At 41.2% G+C, this 21,108-nt stretch overlaps 1 protein-coding gene across 1 annotated transcript; it reads left to right on the top strand.

Moving 5' to 3' along the window:
- Window positions 1–9,890: 9,890 nt before the first annotated feature.
- spry2 (sprouty RTK signaling antagonist 2) lies at window positions 9,891–20,465 on the top strand. Its single transcript, XM_078403028.1, has 2 exons — window positions 9,891–10,571; window positions 17,362–20,465. The coding sequence occupies exon 2, from the start codon at window positions 17,413–17,415 to the stop codon at window positions 18,376–18,378; it is 966 nt and encodes a 321-aa protein (XP_078259154.1). The 5' UTR covers window positions 9,891–10,571; window positions 17,362–17,412; the 3' UTR covers window positions 18,379–20,465.
- The last annotated feature ends 643 nt before the right edge of the window (window positions 20,466–21,108 follow it).

Here is a 21,108-nt window from a genome sequence, read left to right as displayed (position 1 = left end):
TTGAAAAACAATTTGAAAAATGTTATTTGCAATATCATTTTACTTATTGGTCAACAAGGTCCCTTGAAACTTAGAAATAAGCTTATTGGCTGAATGGTCAAGTGGGCTCCTTGTCAAGTGAAAAAGCAAACGTCACAGTGAATAATGTGCATATCCTTTTAAATTATTCTTGTTCACCAACTCTGTAGCCCATTTGTTATTTTAATGCAGCATCAATTGGTCTTTTAAATGCTGCTTTATCTCTCGCATTCAAACTCCACCTTCTATCTGATGTTTTACATAATTAATTGTAAATGTCGGGAGCCACGACCGCCCCGACGTGCAGCGGCAGCGTCTTCGCCCGCCCCGAATCGTGGGGCTTAGGTCGGCCCGCTGCAGACCTTTCACTGTCCGGCGCGGCCTGGAACGTGGCAACTTCAACAGCCTGACGCAGGGTGGGGAAGACGGCAGGGGAAGAGAAAAAACATTCTGGCCTTCCATCACAGTGAGGAGGTGACCGGAGGAGACTCACTGTGATGGATGTTTCTTTTTATTTTTGTTTTGTGTTGGTTTGTGATTGTGTGTGTTCTTGCTTATTTTTATTGCTCTTATTGAGACTGTGTTGGACTGTGGGTAACAGAATTTCGTCCAAAAGACTTGTTTTTCGGAATACAATAAAGGTTATTCTGATTCTGATAATTAATTGTATATGAAATTGTATATGAAACCTCGATGACAGAAAGAAGAAATTCCAAAGCATGTGACATTCACATACTTTTTTTTGTCCTGGGGCATAAAAAAACACTTATAACAAAAGTATTATAAATTCTGTTTGAAACCTGAAAGATTTATGTGGACAGGATGCAGGACGCATTTCAACTTTCGGGCCATGCTGGAAGGAATATTACAGCGTTAAGTTTTGCTTGAACATTTTCCCCTTGTGCTTTCGTAAAAAATGATCTAGATCAGACTGGTAGATAAGGTGGTCAAAAAGGCTTTTGCACTTTGGCCTTCATCAGTCAGAGTATTGAGTACAGAAGTTGGGAGGTCATGTTGCAGTTGTATAAGACGTTGGTGAGACCACATTTAGAATATTGCATCCAGTTCTGGGCACCATGTTAAAGGAAAGATATTGTCAAGCTTGAAAGGGTTCAGAACAGATTTACGAGGATGCTACCAGGACTAGAGGGTGTGAGCTATAGGGAGAGGTTGAGTAGGCTGGGTCTCTATTCCATGGAGCGTAGGAGGATGAGGGGAGATCTTATAGAGGTATACAAAATCATGAGAGGAATAGATTGGGTAGATGCACAGAGTCTTTTACCCAGAGTAGGGGAATCGAGGACCAGATTACATACTGTAGGTTCAAGGTGAAGGGGAAAAGATTTAATGGGAATCCAAGGGGTAACTTTTTCACACAGAGGGTGGTGGGTGTATGGAACAAGCTGCCAGAGGAGGTAGTTGAGGCTGGGACTATCCCATCGTTTAGGAAACAGTTGGACAGGTACATGGATAGGACAGGTTTGGAGGGTTATGGACCAAGTGCAGGCAAGTGGGACTAGGGCAGCTGGGACATTGTTGGCCAGTGTGGGCAAGTTGGGCCGAAGGGCCTGTTTCCACAATGTATGACTCTATGAGACACCTTTGACTGCATAGAATGCAGCTTGGCAAGTCCAGGGATTGCTTAGGTTAAAAGGACTGTTTTGGTGTTGATATACTGAAAGATTAAACCTAAGACATTCTACCATTTTGCACCAAGGTTATGTGAACAATTTATTTTTAAATCCTTTTGCAAAATTCCTTACCACATACATCAAGGCCTCCATGATTTTATTTTCAGATACTCAATGCATCTGTCACATGGAACATCTTTAGAACTGCAGTGACATCCAACAATGTAACACGTAAGTCTCAAGCCCATTTCTGTTATCCTCACTGACGCATCTGTTCATAATAGTGTGAACCACTGATGCAGAAGCAAGTTTTTGCAAGACAAGTTAGGCTTGCACCATTTTTAGAGCACCTTCCTTTGCATGCCCCAGCCTGTGAATCCAATACAATTAACCAGATTCAGTTAGGTTTCCTTTAACTTAAAAAAAAATTACCTGTTGCTGTGTTTCTTGCTTTGACAACTCCTGTCCAAAACTGAATCAAACTTTTGTCACATAGAAACATAGAAAAATAGGTGCAGGAGTAGGCCATTCGGCCCTTCGAGCCAGCACCGTCATTCAATATAATCATGGCTGATCATTTAAAATCAGTACCCCTTTCCTGCTTTTCCCCCATATCCCTTGTTTCCTTTAGCCCAAGAGCTAAATCTAACTCTCTCTTGGAAAACATCCAGTGAATTGGCCTCCACAGTCTTCTGTGGCAGCGAATTCCACAGATTCACAACTCTCTGGGTGAAATTTTTTTTCATCATCTCAGTCCTAAATGGCCTACCCCTTATTCTTAAACTGTGATCTCTGGTTCTGGACTCCCCCAACATCGGGAACATTTTTCCTGCATCTAGCTTGTGCAATCCCTCAAGAATTTTATATGTTTCTATAAGATCCCCTCATCCTAAATTCCAGTGAATACAAGCCCAGTCGACCCATTCTTTCATGATATGTCAGTCCCGTCACCCCGGGAATTAACCTGGTGAACCGATGCTGCACACACTCAATAGCATGAATGTCCTTCCTCAAATTAGGAGACCAAAATTGCACAGATTTTGATTCATGCAAAGGTAAATTTCAGACATTATTTCTTCACCAGCTAAGACCCCTGAATTCCACTTTGATTCTATCCTGACCTCAACTCATGCATTTGTCACGCCCTTTTCCACACAACTTTATCTTTGGAATTACCAATTCTTGGCTCCTATCCCTTGTTATCTATTCCATAAAATCCTCTCCTACCCTTGTACTAATATATTATTCAATTCACCCAATACTCCTGCACTAGATGGCACACATTACCCTCAAATTACCCTCAGATAAGCATTACTGAATCTCATATTTGCTTTCAAATCTCTCCAAAATTCCACCCCTCCCTATCTCTGCAATTTCCTCTACCTCTTTATCACTCCAGGATATTTGTGCTGCACAAACCCTGACCTTTGGAACATTTCTATATTTGATACTCCTGGCTGGGTCTTCAGCCTCCAAAGGTGTGGATTTTTTTCCTAGATCTTTCCACCTTTCTTCCCTCCACTTGACCAAGGTTTTAACATCTGTTCTAATAACCCCATATCTGATCCAAAATTGATCATGAAACAGAACATCGGAATCAAGCTTTGCACAATCAAATACATAGTACAGCAGAGACAAGTAGAGGAATAACACAATCATCTCAATGCAAAACTCTTTGTTAACATTTGGCACTTCTATTTTGATGCCAATGATTCAAAATATACTTTTTTTTCATATGTATTCTTCATTGCCCAAGAATAGAAACTGCTAGACCAAGTGGACCCATTGGGCCCAAGCCTCTCCTGCATTGGTGCAGCACCCTCTCCTGCCCCCCTCCCCTCTCCCGCCCCACCCCCTTCCCCCTCCCCCCTCCACCCCCTCCCCCCACCAACCCCTTCCACCCATCTCCCTCCCCTCCCCTCTCCCTCCCCTTCCCCTCCCCATCCCCTCCCTCCCACTCCATCCCCCTCAACCCCTGTTATCCTCCCTCCTCCCCCCCTTCCCTCCCTCCATCCCTCCCTCGCTAGGAGATGGATTTAAACTTTAAAATGTGTATAACTTTAAAAATATAACACCGATTTCAATGAAACTTCTTCCATTAGCACCAAAGGGACGATGGTGAGTAAGGTGGGCCTAAAATTGTTGCACTATCATGTACCGTTTTGGCTGTAGTTCAGGAACAAACAAACAAACGAGAGTTTTAGTATATAGATTTTAAAGTCTGCAAATTTCTGTGAGATCTGGATCAAATGTAATTTAGTTTCTGTCTTGGATGGGAATGCATGGTCTGATTGAGTTGAAGATAGACACAAAAAGCTGATGTAGAGAGATAAAAGACAATGAATGAAAGATAAACAAAAAAGTTACGACGATAAAGGATGCAAAAAAGTTTTTTGCATATCTTTCATTCATTGTCCTTTATCTCTCTACTTTACCGTCTATATCTCTCATTTCCCTTTTCCCTAACTAGTCTGAAGAAGGGTCTCGACCTGAAACATCACCCATTCCTTCTCTCCAGAGATGCTGCCTATCCCGCTGAGTTACTCCAGCTTTTTGTGTCTATCTTCGGCTTAAACCAACAACTGCAGTTTCTTCCTACACATCTGATTGAGCTGGACAAATTAAGGTCAATTATTAGATATAGAAGGAAAACAGCCAAATACCAAAAACTGAACGTAATCCCAGAAAACGATATTTAAATTTTAAAAAACAGGGTTTGGATACGTAAGAGGTATGCTACATATATAATGTAAACAAAGAACATGCTATCAATGCATTAATACAACAAATAAATTAAGTCATCACTCATAGCCTGCAAATCCTGGAAACCAAGTCTGATAGTTACGGTTTTGTAGCATCAAACTGATTGCCACATGAAGTAAGTTAATTTAATGACAGACAAACTTGGACTGATTTCTCTGGAGCATCAGAGAGGGGAGGCCTGATAGAAGTATATAAAATTATGAGAGTTATAGAGTGCCCTCCATAATGTTTGGAACAAATACCCATCATTTATTTATTTGCCGCTGTACTCCATAATTTGAGATTTGGAATAGAAAAAAAAAATCAGATTTTAATAAAGGCCATTTTTATACGTTTTGGTTTCACCATGTAGAAATTACAGCTGTGTTTATACATCGTCCACCCATTTCAGGGCACCATAATGTTTGGGACACATGGCTTCACAGGTGTTTGTAATTGCTCAGGTGTGTTTAATTGCCTCCTTAATGCAGGTATAAGAGAGCTCTCAGCACCTAGACTTTCCTCCAGTCTTTCCATCACCTTTGGAAACTTTTATTGCTGTTTATCAACATGAGGACAAAAGTTGTGCCAATGAAATTCAAAGAAGCCTTTATGAAACTGAGAAACAGGAATAAAACTGTTAGAGACATCAGCCAAACCTTAGGCTTACCAAAATCAACTGTCCAGAACATCATTAAGAAGAAAGAGAGCACTGGTGAGCTTACCAAATCGCAAAGGGACTGGCAGGCCAAGGAAGACCGTCACAGGTGATGACAGAAGAATTCTCTCTATAATAAAGAAAAATTCCGAAACACCTGTCTGACAGATCAGAAACACTCTTCAGGAGTCAGGTGTGGATTTGTCAATGATCACTGTCTGCAGAAGACTTCATGAACATAAAGAGGCTACACTGCAAGATGCAAACCACTGGTTAGCTGCAAAAATAGGATGGCCAGGTTACAGTTTGCCAAGAAGTACTTAAAAGCGTAACCACAGTTCTGGAAAAAGGTCTTGTGGACAGATGAGACGAAGATTAACTTATATCAGAGTGTGGCAAGAGCTAAGTATGGAGGAGAGAAGGAACTGCCCATGATTCAAAGCAAACAACCTCATCTGTGAAACACGGTGGTGGGGGTGTTATGGCCTTGGCATGTATGGCTGCTGAAGGTACTGGCTCACTTATCTTCATTGATGTTACAACTGCTGATGGTAGTAGCATAATGAATTCTGAAGTGTAGACTCATCCTATCTGCTCAAGTTCAAACAAATGCCTCAAAACTCCTTGGCCGGCAGTTCATTCTACAGCAAGACAATGATCCCAAACATGCTGCTAAAGTAATAAAGGAGTTTTTCAAAGCTAAAAAATGTCAATTCTTGAGTGGCCAATTCAATCACCTGATCCGAACCCAATTGAGCATGACTTTTATATGCTGAAGAAAAATCTGAAGGGGACTAGCCCCCAAAACAAGCATAAGCTAAAGATGGCTGCAATACAGGCCTGGTAGAGCATCACCAGAGAAGACACCCAGCAACTGGTAATGTCCATGAATTGCAGACTTCAAGCAGTCATTGCATGCAAAGGATATGCAACAAAATACTAAACATGACTACTTTCATTTACATGACATTGCTGTGTCCCAAACATTCTGGTGCCCTGAAATGGGGGGACTATGTATAAACACTGCTAGAATTTCTTCATAGTGAAACCAATATGTATAAAAATGGCTTTTATTAAAATCAGACAATGTGCACTTTAACCACATGTGGGTTTTTTTCTATTACAAATCTCAAATTGTGGAGTGCAGAGGAAAATAAATAAATGATGGGTCTTTGTCTCAAATATTATGGAGGGCACTATATGAAAGAAAAAGGAATTGAACTGAAATGAAAAAAAAAACAATGAATCTTTCACATACCTTTCAGAATAGTCAAAAGTCCTTTGCATCGAATTAAATATTTATAAGTTATAATCAGTGAAGTTATGTAGGAAACATGGGAGTCAGTTTATACACAGCAAATTCCCACAAACAACATAAAACATAGAACCGTATAGCATAGGAACTGGCCCTTCATCAACAATGATTGTGCCGAACATGTACCAAGTTAAACTGGTCTCATCTGCCTGTATATGATCCATATCCCTCTATTCCATGCACTTCCATGTCTTTATCTAAAAGTCTCTTAAATGCCACTATTGTATCTGCCTCCACCACCACCCAGGTCCCCATCACTTTTTGTGTAAAGAACTTGCCCCACACATCTCCATTAAAGTTTCCTCCTCTCACCTTATAGTTATGCCCTCTAGTGTTGGATATTTCCACCATCAGAAAAATGTTCTGACTCTCTACCCTATCTATGCCTAGAAATTCTATATACTTCTATCAAGTCTCTCCTCAACCTCCGATGTTCCAGAGAAAACAACCCAAGTTTATCCAATCTCTCCTTGTAGCTAGCAGACAGCATTATGGTAATCCACCTCTGTATCCTCTCCAAAGCCTCCACATCCTTCTTGCAATAGGGTAACCAGAACTGCATGCAATACTCCAAATTGTACACCATACTCCAAATGCGTGCAATACTCCAAGTGGAGCAATGTAATAATTTTTGAGTGTTCTGATGGAGAAATGTTGATTGAGAGATAAATATTGACCCAGGAAAATTGCTCTATACTGAGTTGAAATTATGCCATTGGATCTTTTATATCCACCCAAGATAGAGGATGTTTTTTTCAATGTAACTCCACTTCCAAAATCTAGCACCTCCAACACAGCTGTACTTTTCCCAGTAGTGTACTATAGTGTCACCGTAGATTTTTATGTTCACACTGAAGAGGACTTTAACACAAAACCTATAAGAATGCTTCTCGGTAGACTCCATAATAGACCCCAGGCTTAGAGAGAAATTATGGGTTTTTTCATCTTGTTTCCTATACAGGGTAGTATTAGCGGATTACTAATCTATAATGATCGAAAACTAAAGACATCAGTCAATTCCAAATAGCATTGTGCCTGTGCAGTAAAGATATGTTTTACTTTAAGTAAGGTTAAATTATGGTTGAATAATATGGGGGAGTGGGAGCAGGAAAAAAAAGGTAAAGAAAAAGGAATAGAGCTGCTAGTTCACAGTTCTCGTAACCCAGACTCACTCTTGACCTCTGGTGTTATCAGTGAGGAGTTAGTATATTCCCTCTAAATCTGAGTGCCTTCCCTCTGGGTAGTCCAGTTTCTTTCCGCATTGCAAAGGCATGCGGATTGCTAAATTAATAGGCCACTGTAAATTCCCTTTAACGTGGAGGTGACTAGTAGAATCAAGAGGAAGGTGATGGGAATGTGAGAAGAAGAATTTCAGATGAGCATTAAATCCATGTAAATGAGTGCCTGATGACTCATTTGGTCAAATGCCTATTTCTGCACTGTGTCCCAGTGACTCTGTGATGGGGGGGGGTCAAAGAAACGAGTAAAGAGATTAAAAATCTTCTATATTTCATATCGTAAATATAAAATATAGAAGCAGCTCAGAAAGGTAAATGAAACAGGGTACAAGTAAAATTTCATCGGGCCCTGAACAAATTGGGTTGGAGGTTCGGAAAAAAATAATTCCCAAAGAGTGGCGAAACCAGAATATAAAATATGGACAGAAAGAACAGTAAAGGCGACACAGTGGCACAGCTAGTAGTGCTACTGCCTCAGAGTACCAGACCTGTCTGTGTGGAATTTGCACGTTCTCCCTGTGACTGCATGGGGTTCTCATGTACTCTAGTTTCCTCCCAAATCCCAAAGTTTGGCAAGTTAATTGTCCTCTGTAAATTGCCCCAAGTGGGTAGGGAGTAGATGAGAATCTGGGTTAACATTGAACTAGTATGAATGGGTGATCGATGGCCGGTGAGAACCCGGTAGGCCGAAGGGCCTGTTTCCATATCTCCAAAAATAAAATAAACATGAGCAGGAGTCAGCTCATTGGCCCCTTGAAGATTCAATAAAATCACAACTGATCCAGTCATGACTTTGTCAACATTTCTTCTCTTTATCCTTGTAAGAGTGAGGTGGGTAACATCTCGGTATCTGAAGCAGCGGGCGGTGCGGAGGGTAGTGTTGGGATAGAGTATTTTGTCCAGGGATGATGGGATGGGGGTTTGTGACCAAAATTTGCATGGTGAAAGTGGGTTGTGGAGGGAGGGGGGCATAGGTGGGGGAAAAGTGGTCAGAGACAGAGACAGAATATGGCTGGCATTAACTCATTGTGCCAAATGGCCTGCGTCTGTGCCAGTACAATTCTTTGATTCTGGGATTAAATATGCCTCACATCAAGCCCTGTATGAGCTGAGTTTCATTGGCTAAGGATATGTAAAAATCTATTACAGATTTCTTTGTTCCTAACGGCCCCTGTCTCTAGTCTCGACTACATCAACCCCTTACTTGTTCTCTCATCACCATCCACCGACCTGTTCCTTCCCTACTGAGTTTGGCTGATTGCATTCATCCCAATAACTCCATCACATTTCCCCCTTGACGTATATCACTCCGGTCTAATTTCAATTTACGCGAGTGGCCTATTCCATGCCTACATCAGTCTTTGTGCCGAGTTGAATCCAAATGTGCGACTTTGCCGTACACGTTAGTTCCCTGCCACACCATCAAGAGGCCTTTAATCAACGTGCACTTGTCGTTTGGAAGATCTTCCCATAGTTACTTGCTTGTGACTTCCATCCTTTTAATAACCCTCTAAAACCCATTTTCTTTGACCTTCCCGTTGCCTTTGGCCATCTCACCATTCATGAATTCCCATCCTTTATCTGTCTCCCCCTCTCCACCCACAGTTCATTTTGTTTTCGGAAAGTTAAAGAATACAAGCAGTCGTTAAGTCACTTTAATAAGTAATCACAAGTTTACACAAGTGCCATAAAATGCTAAACTTTTATAACAACAGTACCAAGTTTTATTTTAGTCTCTCAACGTGAAGGATTTAGTTCCGACCAACTTTCGCGGAGTTTGTCCAATTAATGGCAGTGCTGATGTTTGTTTGTTGGGTGTTTGCTAGCAATAATATCAAGTCGTATTCACATCATCGCTAACAGTTACAAGGAAAATGAAGAAGAAAAACGGCCACTAGAAATTTCTTCCATGTTTACATTAAATTTTAATGTGGCTTGTATTCTTGAGCGGGTTCCTTACATTGACATAATAGTCTCGTTGCTGTTTTGGATTTAAAGCATTAAAAAAAATATCTACTTAACCACTGTGGTGGGTTTAAAAAAAAAGAGCAGGCTGATCTGTACATTGCAATGTTAAAAGGTTTGTTCTGTGCAGCATGTCGAAGCAGTGCGGGACTCTCTTTCCTGGCACGTATTGAATATTCTGTCCCGAGCCTCCTCCTCCCCCCACCCCGTTTCTCTCACTCACTGACTCTAATGAATTTGAGCCCAGAACCAATCGGCAGAGACCGGATGCAATATATCCTCTGGGACAACAAATGCTCTATTCGATCCCATGCAGATGACGCCATTTACCCATCAGCAACCACTGGAAAACTTAATAGCAACTCGAGCAAATCTGCTTCTTTAAAGCACTTTGCAAACTTCATATCTGTCGGGAGGTTCGTGTGGCGGCGGCGGCAGAGGAGGGGGCAGCGGCGTTGCAAGCGTTTGCAAGGGGAAGGGCCACTTGTGAATGAGACCAAGCGCCTGATTTCCTTCTCTGCAAAGTTCTCCTACATTGACATTTTTTTTCCATAAGCTGCGTGTGTGCGCGCGTCCGCCCTCGTGTCTGTTTCTCTTGCTGGCTTCATTCAGAAAAAGAGGAAGAATTTTTTTTCAACCCTCACTCCAACAACAACACCCACCCCTCCCCAGAAAAAAAAAATCTACACCCGGACGACTGGCTATCGATCAGCTGCTGTTGTGATCGTCAATCGCACAGACTCCTGTGCCTTGTACTCTCTTACCCCACTCCCTCCCCAGTCACCAACCTTCCTCACCCCGTCCCCCTCCACTCCCCCCACCCACCCCTTTCTCGTCTTCGCTGGATGCTTTTAACAGATAGCCCCGGCTGATCTCCGCCACAATTTGGATCCGCAACCGATTTCTTTTTTTTTTGTGCGTGTGGAGCTTTCGGCTGTGAGCTGCACACATAAAACGAGAGAGGAGAGAGTGAGAGAGAGAGAGACAGCAGCGCTGCGGCCACGGTGAGTTGAAAAGGGAACTTGAAACTTGCATGAAGAAACTGTTTCGGGCTGGAGCACACTGTTAAAAGACCGATAAACTTTTAAAAGCCACGTAAAGATGAATTGGAAGGTTGAAGTGCTCATGTTACTTTCAAAGGGTATTGGGTGAATTTTACTAAGAATTGGGAACACTTTTTTTTAAAAAAAAGTAATGAGTTTGTTGGATCAGAAAACTTGCCTTAAAAGTTGCTGTCTTCGAAAGTAACATATGAATCTCAATGCATACACTCATATTTAGCAACATGTTGCACCGTGGAAAGCAATTGCTAATTGTATTCCGCGATCGTTAACTTATAAAGCGAATGAACAATGTATAATAAAATGTATAAAACCCAGTTCCGCGCCATTGCATTGGATGGTTTCGGGGGGCACAGTAGGGAAAAGTTAGGAAGGGATTTCCCCCCTCCTGATTTGGAAAACATTGCTGCATTTTCTTGACTCGTGTGTTAATGTTGAAATCCGAGCGCTTGCCGTAAGGTATAGTCAGACCAGGGGGAATAATACACTGAAAATGTCAACAGGATGGGCAATTGGGATTCAGTTTGCACCGTGGCTTCTAGTTTCTTTAAAAAAATAAATAACATTTTGTTGGGACGAAGTGTGCAGAGAAAGTGGGTAGTTCAGGCACTCGCAGTTGCCACAAGCAAGTTGACACCACAGCATTTAAAACAGGGGCCGATTATGATGCATGGGAAGGTCGACGATGTATTTTATTTTAATGTTAATAAACACAAATCTTGGTTTCGGAAGCGGTTTTGACCAACGATTCCTCGTCCGGTGCTGGGACCGAGAGCGCCGTTTTAGTAGTCACCCCGACCCCCCGCCAGATTATTCGCCCCTGACCCTCCACCCAGGCGTCCTCGGTGTCTGCTCTTACCTTGTCCCCTCTACCCCCTCCCCCCCCATTTCTCTCTTTGCCCCATCTGCTCCCCGTCCCATTCCCCCGTCCCCCACTCGCCCCTTCGATATTCCTTGTGCATCTCTGTCCCTCCTTGCAAAGGAAGCCTTAGCCCCTTCTCTTTGCTCCACCCAGCGATTATACCCCCGCTTCCCACCCTTGTCCCATGCTGGGTCTTGGGAATGCAGCTTGCTTGCTCACTTCAAGTCTCACCTGCCTTTGGAGCTGGGTACTGGCTCCAATTCCCCCACCCCCTCACCATTAACCAACCCCTTATCCGGTTGCGTGTTTGCAAAAGGAGCGGGTGCTGCTCAAACTTTCCACGTGTTTGATGTTATTTATTATGAAGAGGAAAAGGGAAGGGAGTCAGACTGAACCAAAAAAAAAGGACGTTTCGACTTCTATTGCATAAAACTTTGCCTGGAGTCTCAAGGAGAGAGTGAGCTGGCGCAAGAAGCAGATCGTAATCCATTTACAGTCACCTCTCGGCACTAGCTGCATATATCACTATTTTTTTTATTTTCATGATCTTGGACTAGTGTTCAAAGCCTCACCAACAATATGCATTATATTCTGAGTTCGAGCATGATGCCAGATTTTGATTAAATATGTGCGTGATTAGAATACATTAAACGGAGATTATCACCAATTAAATGTCCCGTCACCATTAAATTTGTCTCCCCTATGCCAGCCCTTTAAAGTGAACTTTTTGCCGAGTGTTAAGGCACTTGAATGTTTTCACAGAGAACCCACAACTTTCAGAAAACATTTCACGATAGCCAAGTTTTTAGACTACTTATCCATATAGTCCGTGTCCCTACCGAGCATTGAACCTTGCAGCTTTAGAGTATTGGGTCAAAAAATGCAGTGACCCAAGACTCCTCGCCTGTATTTCTGATACCACCAATTAACATTTTTAATTTGTTGTGTTATTTTGCCCCTTTTAATATCATTTTGTAACTTAGTGGAAGTTGAGTTCTGTCTTGTGTTTTTATTATATTATTCATTGAAGTGTCATGATTCGCTTATAGTTTAAGCTAAACATGTAGGTTCATTAATTAGTTACTTTGACAGAACCTCGAAACAGATATGGTAACCAGCATCAATATCACTAGTATTTATGTCAAAACAAAATAACCCAGAACAGAATTGACAGAAACAATGTGTTTTGGCAGTTGCATTTGGTATTCAAATTACATTCAACCTCCCTATTTTGTTTAATTTACTGGAGTTGTAAAAGGATTTATTTTTTGGTTTCCCTGTTGGATGTTATTCGTTACCTGTTTTGGGAGGTACTCTTTCTCCTTTTTATCTTCCTTCCAATCAATATTCACTGCAAACCGTGTGTAAATGGGAGTGGTGGGGATAGGGCAGTAATACAAACTGTATAGCATATTCATATATGGGCTTGCATTCACTGGAATTTAGAAGGATGAGAGGAGATCTTAAGAAACATATAAAATTCTTAAAGGATTGGTCATGCTAGATGCAGGAAAAATGTTCCTGATGTTGGGGGAGTCCAGAACCAGGGGTCACAGTTTAAGAATAAGGGGTAGGACATTTAGGAATGAGATGAGGAAAAACTTTTTCACCTAGAGAGTTGTCAATCTGTAGAATTAGAAACATAAAAAATAGGTGCAAGTGGAGGCCATTCAGCCCTTTGAGCCAGCATCGCCATTCATTGTGATCATGGCTGATCATCCAGAATCAGTAACCCGTGCCTGCTTTCTCCCCGTACCCCTTGATTCCACTAGCCCCAAGAGCTCTATCTAACTCTTTTAAATGCATCCAGTGAATTGACCTCCACTGCCTTCTGTGGCAGAGAATTCCACAAATTCATAACTCTGGGTGAAAAAGTTTTTTCTCATCTCAGTTTTAAATGGCCTTCCCTTTATTCTTAGACTGTGGCCCCTGGTTCTGGACTCCCCCAATGTTGGGAACATTTTTCCTGCATCTACCTTGTCCAGTCCTGTTATAATTTTATGTTTCTATAAGATCCCCTCTCATCCTTCTAAATTCCAGTGAATACAAGCCCAGTCTTTCTAATCTTTCCTTATATGACAGTCCCGTAATCCCGGGGATTAACCTCATGAACCTACGCTGCACTGCCTCAATAGCAAGGAAGTCCTTCCTCAAATTAGGAGACCAAAACTGCACACAATACTCCGGAAGTGGTCTCACCAGGGCCCTGTACAACTGCAGAAGGACCTCTTTACTCCTATACGCAAATCCCCTCATTATGAAGGCCAGCATGCCATTAGCTTTCTTCACTGCCTGCATGTTTACTTTCATTGGCTGGTGTACAAGGATACCCAGGTTTTATTGCACTTCCCTTTTTCCTAATCTGACACCATTGAGATAATAATCTGCCTCCTTGTTCTTGCTGCCAAGGTGGATAACCTCACATTTATCTACATTATACTGTATCTGCCATGCATCTGCCCACTCACTCAACCTGTCCAAGTCATCATGTAACTTCCTAGCATCCTCTTCGCAGTTCACACTGCCACCCAGCTTTGTGTCATCTGAAAATTTGCTAGTGTTACTTTTAATCCCATCATCTAAATCATTAATATATATTGTAAATAGTTGCAGCCCCAGCACCGAGCCTTGCGGCACTCCACTCGCCACTGCCTGCCATTCTGACAGGGGTCTGTTTATTCCTACTCTTTGTTTCCTGTCTTCAAACTAATTCTCTATCCATGTCAAAAATATACCCCCAATACCATGTACACTAATTTTGCCCACTAATCTCCTGTGTGAGACCTTATCAAAGGCTTTCTGAAATTCTCTGCCACAGAAGGCAGTGGAGGTCAATTCACTAGATGCTTTCAAGAGGGAGTTAGATTTACAGTGCCCTCCATAATGTTTGGGATGAAGACCCATCATTTATTTATTTGCCTCTGTACTCCACAATTTGAGATTTGTAATAGAAGAAATCACATGTGGTTAAAGTGCACATTGTCAGATTTTATTAAAGGCCATTTTTATACATTTTGGTTTCACCATGTAGAAATTACAGCTGTGTTTACACATAGTCCCCCAATTTCAGGGCACCATAATGTTTGGGACACATGGCTTCACAGGTGTTTGTAATTGTTCAGGTGTGTTTAATTGCCTCCTTAATGCAGGTATAAGAGAGCTCTCACTCAGCACCTTGTGTTTCCTCCAGTCTTTCCATCACCTTTAGAAACTTTCTGATTCTGTTTTCTACTACACAACCACCAACAGCTGGGCTATCTCATGCAGGTTTATTTAATGCTGTTTATCAACATGCGGACCAAAGTTGTGCCAATGAAAGTCAAAGAAGCCATAATGACATTGACAAACTAGAATAAAACTGAGACATCAACCAACCCCTAGGCTTACCAAAATCAACAGTGGAACATCATTAAGAAGAAAGAGTGCATTGGTGAGCTTACTAATCACAAAGGGACTGGCAGGCCAAGGAAGACCTCCACGGCTGATGACGGAAGAATTCTCTCTATAAATAAAGAAAAATCCCCAAACACCTGTCCGACAGATCAGAAACACTTCAGGAGTCAGGTGTGGATTTGTCAATGACCATTGTCCGCAGAAGACTTGATGAACAGAAATACAGAGGCTGTACTGCAAGATGCAAACCACTGGTTTGCTGCAAAAATAGGATGGCCAGGTTACAGTTTGCCAAGAAGTACTTAAAAGAGCAACCTTTTTTCTGGAAAAAGGTCTTGTGGACAAATGAGACGAAGATTAACTTATATCAGAGTGATAGCAAGGAGCAAAGTATAGAGGAGAGAAGGAACTGCCCATGATCCAAAGCAAACAACCTCATCTGCGAAACACGGTGGTGGGGGTGTTATGGCCTTGGCATGTATGGCTGCTGAAGGTGCTGGATCACTTCATTGATGATACAACTGCTGATGGTAGTAGCATAATGAATTCTGAAGTGTATAGACTCATCCTATCTGCTCAAGTTCAAACAAATGCCTCAAAACTCATTGGCCGGCAGTTCATTCTACAGCAAGACAATGATCCCAAACATACTGCTAAAGCAACAAAGGAGTTTTTCAAAACTAAAATATGGTCAGTTCCTGAGTGGCCAAGTCAATCACTCAATCTGAATCCAATTGAGCATGCCTTTTATATGAAGAGAAAACTGAAGGGTACTAGCCCCCAAAACAAGTATAAGCTAAAGATGGTTGCAATACAGACCTGGCAGAGCATCACCAGAGAAGACACCAAGCAACTGGTGATGTCCATGAATCGCAGACTTCAAGCAGTCATTGCATGCAAAGAATATGCAACAAAATACTAAACAGGACTACTTTCATTTACATGACATTGCTGTGTCCCAAACATTATGGTGCCCTGAAATGGGGGGACTATGTATAAACACTGCTGTAATTTCCACATGTGAAACCAAATGTATAAAAATGGCCTTTATTAAAATCTGACAATGTGCACTTTAACCACATGTGATTTTTAAAAAAATTACAAATCTCAAATTGTGGAGCACAGAGGCAAATAAATAAATGATGGGTCTTTGTCCCAAACATTATGGCGGGCACTGTAGCTCTTCAAGCTAAAGGAATCAAGGGATATGGGGGAAAAAGCACAGAACGGGGTTCTGGTTTTAGATGATCAGTCATGATCATATTGAATGGCGGTGCTGGCTCAAAGGGCCGAATGACCCACACCTGCACCTATTTTTCTATGTTTCTATATAAATTGTAGTAGTGCCAGTTAGGCAAAGAAAGGTAAGACATTTTCATCATTGGCCAAGCATTTTAGAATTTCAGGGGAGGTGCAGAGAATGCATACTTTTTTTTTCATGGCTGCTTGTTTATATTTAGTGATTGCCAAGACAAGAGATCTTTGCAAACCATCTTGAGTTATTGTGCTTCCCAATCCAGGGTGCACCCTTTTTGACACTTCTTGAGCTTGCTGTGGTACTCTCAGGGTCCTGTTCAAGAGTTGTGCTTTTAATTAGCTCTGGTAGTGTTCCAGACTGCATATTGGAATTACATTAAGTCTGAAGTACATTTTAGCCAAGCTTTTTCAGCACCTCAAACTGGGAATCATCCACTAAAATATCTGCTACGGGCTCCACATCCAACTATCAAAGTGGAAACCCACATGAAAGTACACATGGCACATGAAGATGCTGCTTTTAAGTGGTTTTTTCATGCTTAATCCCCAAAAGCATACCATTATTTAAATAACCCATTGAAACTTCTAACAATGTCTGGAGATTTAGAAAGTTTGTAATAATCTTTACAGCTGGAAAGCAACTCTTTTGTTTTGGCGGCTGTGACTGGGCTGTTTTGGGCTTTTGCACTCTTTTTGTACTGAATGTCCACGATTTTCATAAACATAGAATTAGTCAATCCAGTAAGTATGGAGGGTGGGTGGGGGTGGGGGGGGAGGTGATAGGTGGTGATAGTGGCATGGAATTGTGAAATTGCTGAAAGGAAAATTATTTAATGTTGGAGCAAGTCCAAACTATTTGTTGGGTTCTGCTGTAGGTAAAGGCTAAAATTCCTAGCACATATTGTACATACAAGTGACTACAGATGTTGGAAACCAGGGCAAAAACAGCTGGAGGAACTCGGCAGGTCAAGCAGCACCTGTGGGGGAAAGGAATTGTTGACGTTTTCGGATGAGATGCAGGGTCTCGACCTGAAACATTTCTTTCTCCTACAGATGTTGCTCAACCATCTGAGTTTGCCAGCAGTTCCTTTTTAGCACTTATTGTAACCTTGGTGTTCCAATAACAAGGAATTTAAAACAAAAATCTTTTTCTGTTGCTTTTGTAAAAAGTGCTGACTATTTTTCCATGAAATGCTGAATTTCTTCTCTGCTTTCTTACAGGACTTCAGATGTGTTCTAAGCCTGCTGGAGTGATCACTCTTCATTGTACAGATGGATACGCGAACTCAAAATGGCAGTGGTTCCCCAGCCCTGCTACTGTTGCAGCGTGACAGCGGAAGGCAACACATGGAACCTGACCCTAGGGATGTACAGGCGCAGCAGGTTCAGGTGTTGTCACTTGATCAGATCCGAATTATAAGAGCCACTAATGAGTACACGGAGGGACCGACTGTTGCCCCGAGGCCAGGGAGCACGTCTGTGTACCGACCATCTTCTCAACATAAAAATGAAAGGATGCCTGGATTAAATAACAACCAAGACCATCAGCGGCTTAACAGCCGCAGTCAACACCACCATGTGCATTCTTCATTGAGGGCGCCTTTAATTCGTTCAACAAGCACTGTGAGTTCAGGTTCTAGGAGTAGCACAAGGACAAGTACAAGTAGTACATCATCTGACCAGAGGCTTTTGGGACCTTGCTCATCACCAACTCGCCATGTCTCTGATCGGATAATCAGGGTGCAACCCAAACCGGATTTTAAATCTGATGAACTGAAACCTCTAGGCAAAGAAGAATTGGGCAAGCATATCTACCGATGTGAAGACTGTGGGAAATGCAAGTGTGAGGAATGCACTTATCCAAGGACTTTACCTTCCTGCTGGTTCTGCGAGAAGCGGTGTCTCTGCTCGGCACAGAATGCAGTGGAGTATGGGACCTGCGTCTGCTTTGTAAAGTGTGTCTTTTACCACTGCTCAAACTATGACGAAGAAGACAGCTGTGCAGATAATCCGTGCTCCTGCAGTCAGTCGCATTGCTGTGCCCGGTGGTCAGCCATGGGCTTTATGTCTCTCTTAATGCCCTGCCTGTGGTGTTACCTGCCTGCCAAAGGCTGCCTTAAGTTGTGCCAGGGGTGCTACGATAGGGTTAACCGTCCTGGGTGCCGTTGCAAAAATTCAAACACTGTTTGTTGCAAGGTTCCTAGCTTACCTCCTCGGAACCTTGAGAAGCCCTCCTAGCTGCAAAGGAGAGGGTACTATTTCTGAGCTACCCTTCTATACTTTCCTTCTGTCCTTTAGTAGTCTTGAGTGGAAGCATTTACAGTACCAGCATTGAGCGCAATGCTGGATACCTTTTTTATCTGAATGCCTTAAAAGGAGTAAACCACATAATCTACAACCATTAAGACGACCATTGTTTGTTAAAAGAAAAAAAGGTATCTCCCATTGTTCTTGGGCTCATGTTTTAGTTGACCAGCTCAACATGCCTTATATATTCTGTGTGTAGTAATAGCACTGCAATTTTCTGGAATTTAGGGGGACTTTTATGGTTTGCAGTGATACCACTGTTGACCATTTACTCCATCTCGCTTAACCGACACAGACGAGGATAAAAATAATCCAATCAGCTAGATCAAGCAGAATGATACACAATATACATTGTATTTGAGGCACCATAAGCTAAAGCTAAAGGTAATGCAATGACACTCCTGGTCTTTCTGTATTGTATGTGAATACTTCTTGCAGAATATGTAAATTGGCAAATGGCTCCTTTTTGCTGCCAGAGTTAATTTGTTATATTTTTGTATATACAATAATATTAAGACTGTGAAAATTGTGCCATATAAATGGCAGATTTACAAAATATTATACTAATATGTTGTTCATTCAGCCAAATGTGAATCATTCGATCATTACGTTTAGGCTATGCTTTACCTTACAAAATTCACCATCATGTCATTCTTGATATCCCTGACATCATGTATATTGTACAGTTACCATAAATTCGGTCTTTATTTTCTAATTTTTCAACATATTGGTTAGTGTAAAGAATATTTATTTGAAGTTTTATTATTTTATAAAATATTTATTTTAAAAGGCATCTTACAAATTCACCCATTAAACAAAACGATGGGAACATCATGGTTACTGAAAATGAGGGTGATGCAAATCAGATGCATATGTTCATTATAAAATAGAAAATATATTAACGTTTTGAAATCAAACTGTGTACTACTTTGTCCTTTCTGTTTTCACTCTCGTTTATAAGAGGAACAAGTAGGTAAACATCTTCGATTTAAACCGGCATCTGCAGTTCCTTCCTACACATTGCTAAACATGTTGGTTGAATCCATTCGCCAATCTTCAGTCAGATAAGTGGTGTAATCTCTTGGTTATCAAGCATACTTTCACATTTGACAACCATTGGGGAAAGGCCTTTTAAGTGTTTCCTTATATATGTTCTATATTATATATGTGCCTCCTTCGTGTTAGGGCTTAGTTATTATAAATATGGTATACAGTTTTACAAAACACCTTCACATCAGTTCATTGCTAAGGTGCTGGAGGCTTTGTGGCATACTTAGTAAATCCTGCAAGCAATGCTGACAACTAATCATAGTATATGAAAAGCTAGATAATACATATTAAGAGCAATATTGTAGGAAACTCGTGGTACTGACACTGTAAACCCCAACAAGTCGAGTTTTGCCTTTTGCTTTCCTACCCCTCTCACCTTCTCCCAACCACCTACTTTTAATATACTCATACTTTTCATGATTCTTAGTGCACAAGGTTATAAAAGCAGCAGCAACCTTGTTAATATCTTATCAAGTGACTATTATTAGTGAGCCAAGGAACAGGAAGTTTCAGTGACTTCTTATGAATATGGTGGCACATTAGAAGTAACCAAAACCAGACCACAGGGTGAAGTGTACTTTACAGCTGGAGTCTGTGTAAAATACTTGAATTGACCATTTATTGACCATTTATTCTTATGGTCTGTGGATCAGAGACCCTGGGCCTCAGTGCTGCCTTAATGGAATCAAGAATCAGACCGTGATCTATTCAACTGGGCGTTACTGGGCGGCAATAGTTGATTCAATTATGAGAGAGGGAGAAAAATATTTTACTTTTACACACAGTTGTGGCTATATATAATTTGCATGAAATGTTTCAACATCACCCAAGTTTAAATGCTTCATTTTTCCAATCATTTTGTTTGACATCATAAAAAATATTTTGCATAATATATAGCCTCAAAATCAGGGCCAATGATAAATGACAACAAAATCTGTTTTTGAGAAAAACTTTAAATTCCTATTCGTTGGTGCCTGTGTGATATAGCCAATAAGTTGTGGCTTGTGTAGATATTTATCATGTCATACCTCCAGCCATGATATATTGTCTAAATAAGTTAAATAAAATCTTGAGGTTTTTTAATTTTTTTGTTGTTAGAATAAGTCCAGTCATCTTTTGAGCTTTACTACAGTTTGTCTTAATTGCTGGTCTAGGAACCATACTATCACCATTGAAGTCTTAGTTGAAGTGAAAGCTGTTGGAAAAGTGGAAATACTTTGAAAACTTTTAGTCTACTTTCTTTAAACTTGAATGATTTGATTTTGAATCTCCAGAGCTTATGTGTGAGTGTTGGACTGTGTAAACTGCAGAAAAAGTGTTGATGAAATATTTGCAACACCTCAGTTCCAGACAGCTATCATGGCTCCTGTACAGGTAATCAGTATTTAGCCCTAGCATCACTTAAAAAAAAAAATAGGATTCTGCTGATTGTTGAGCTGCAGGACATATGGTCTATATTTCAGGATGATAATGAAAGGAGGTGTAGAATGGGCCGACAGAGTGATTTGGACAAAGCTATTCCCAAGTTGTAATGTAAATTAACACCACAGGCAAAATGAATATATCCTTCCTATTCATCAAACGTTTCCACACACACTTAACCATTTTGGG

Source organism: Rhinoraja longicauda, chromosome 7 (genome assembly GCF_053455715.1).
Source record: "Rhinoraja longicauda isolate Sanriku21f chromosome 7, sRhiLon1.1, whole genome shotgun sequence".
Taxonomy (NCBI): domain Eukaryota; kingdom Metazoa; phylum Chordata; class Chondrichthyes; order Rajiformes; family Arhynchobatidae; genus Rhinoraja; species Rhinoraja longicauda.
This window is presented reverse-complemented; position numbering and strand designations above follow the sequence as displayed.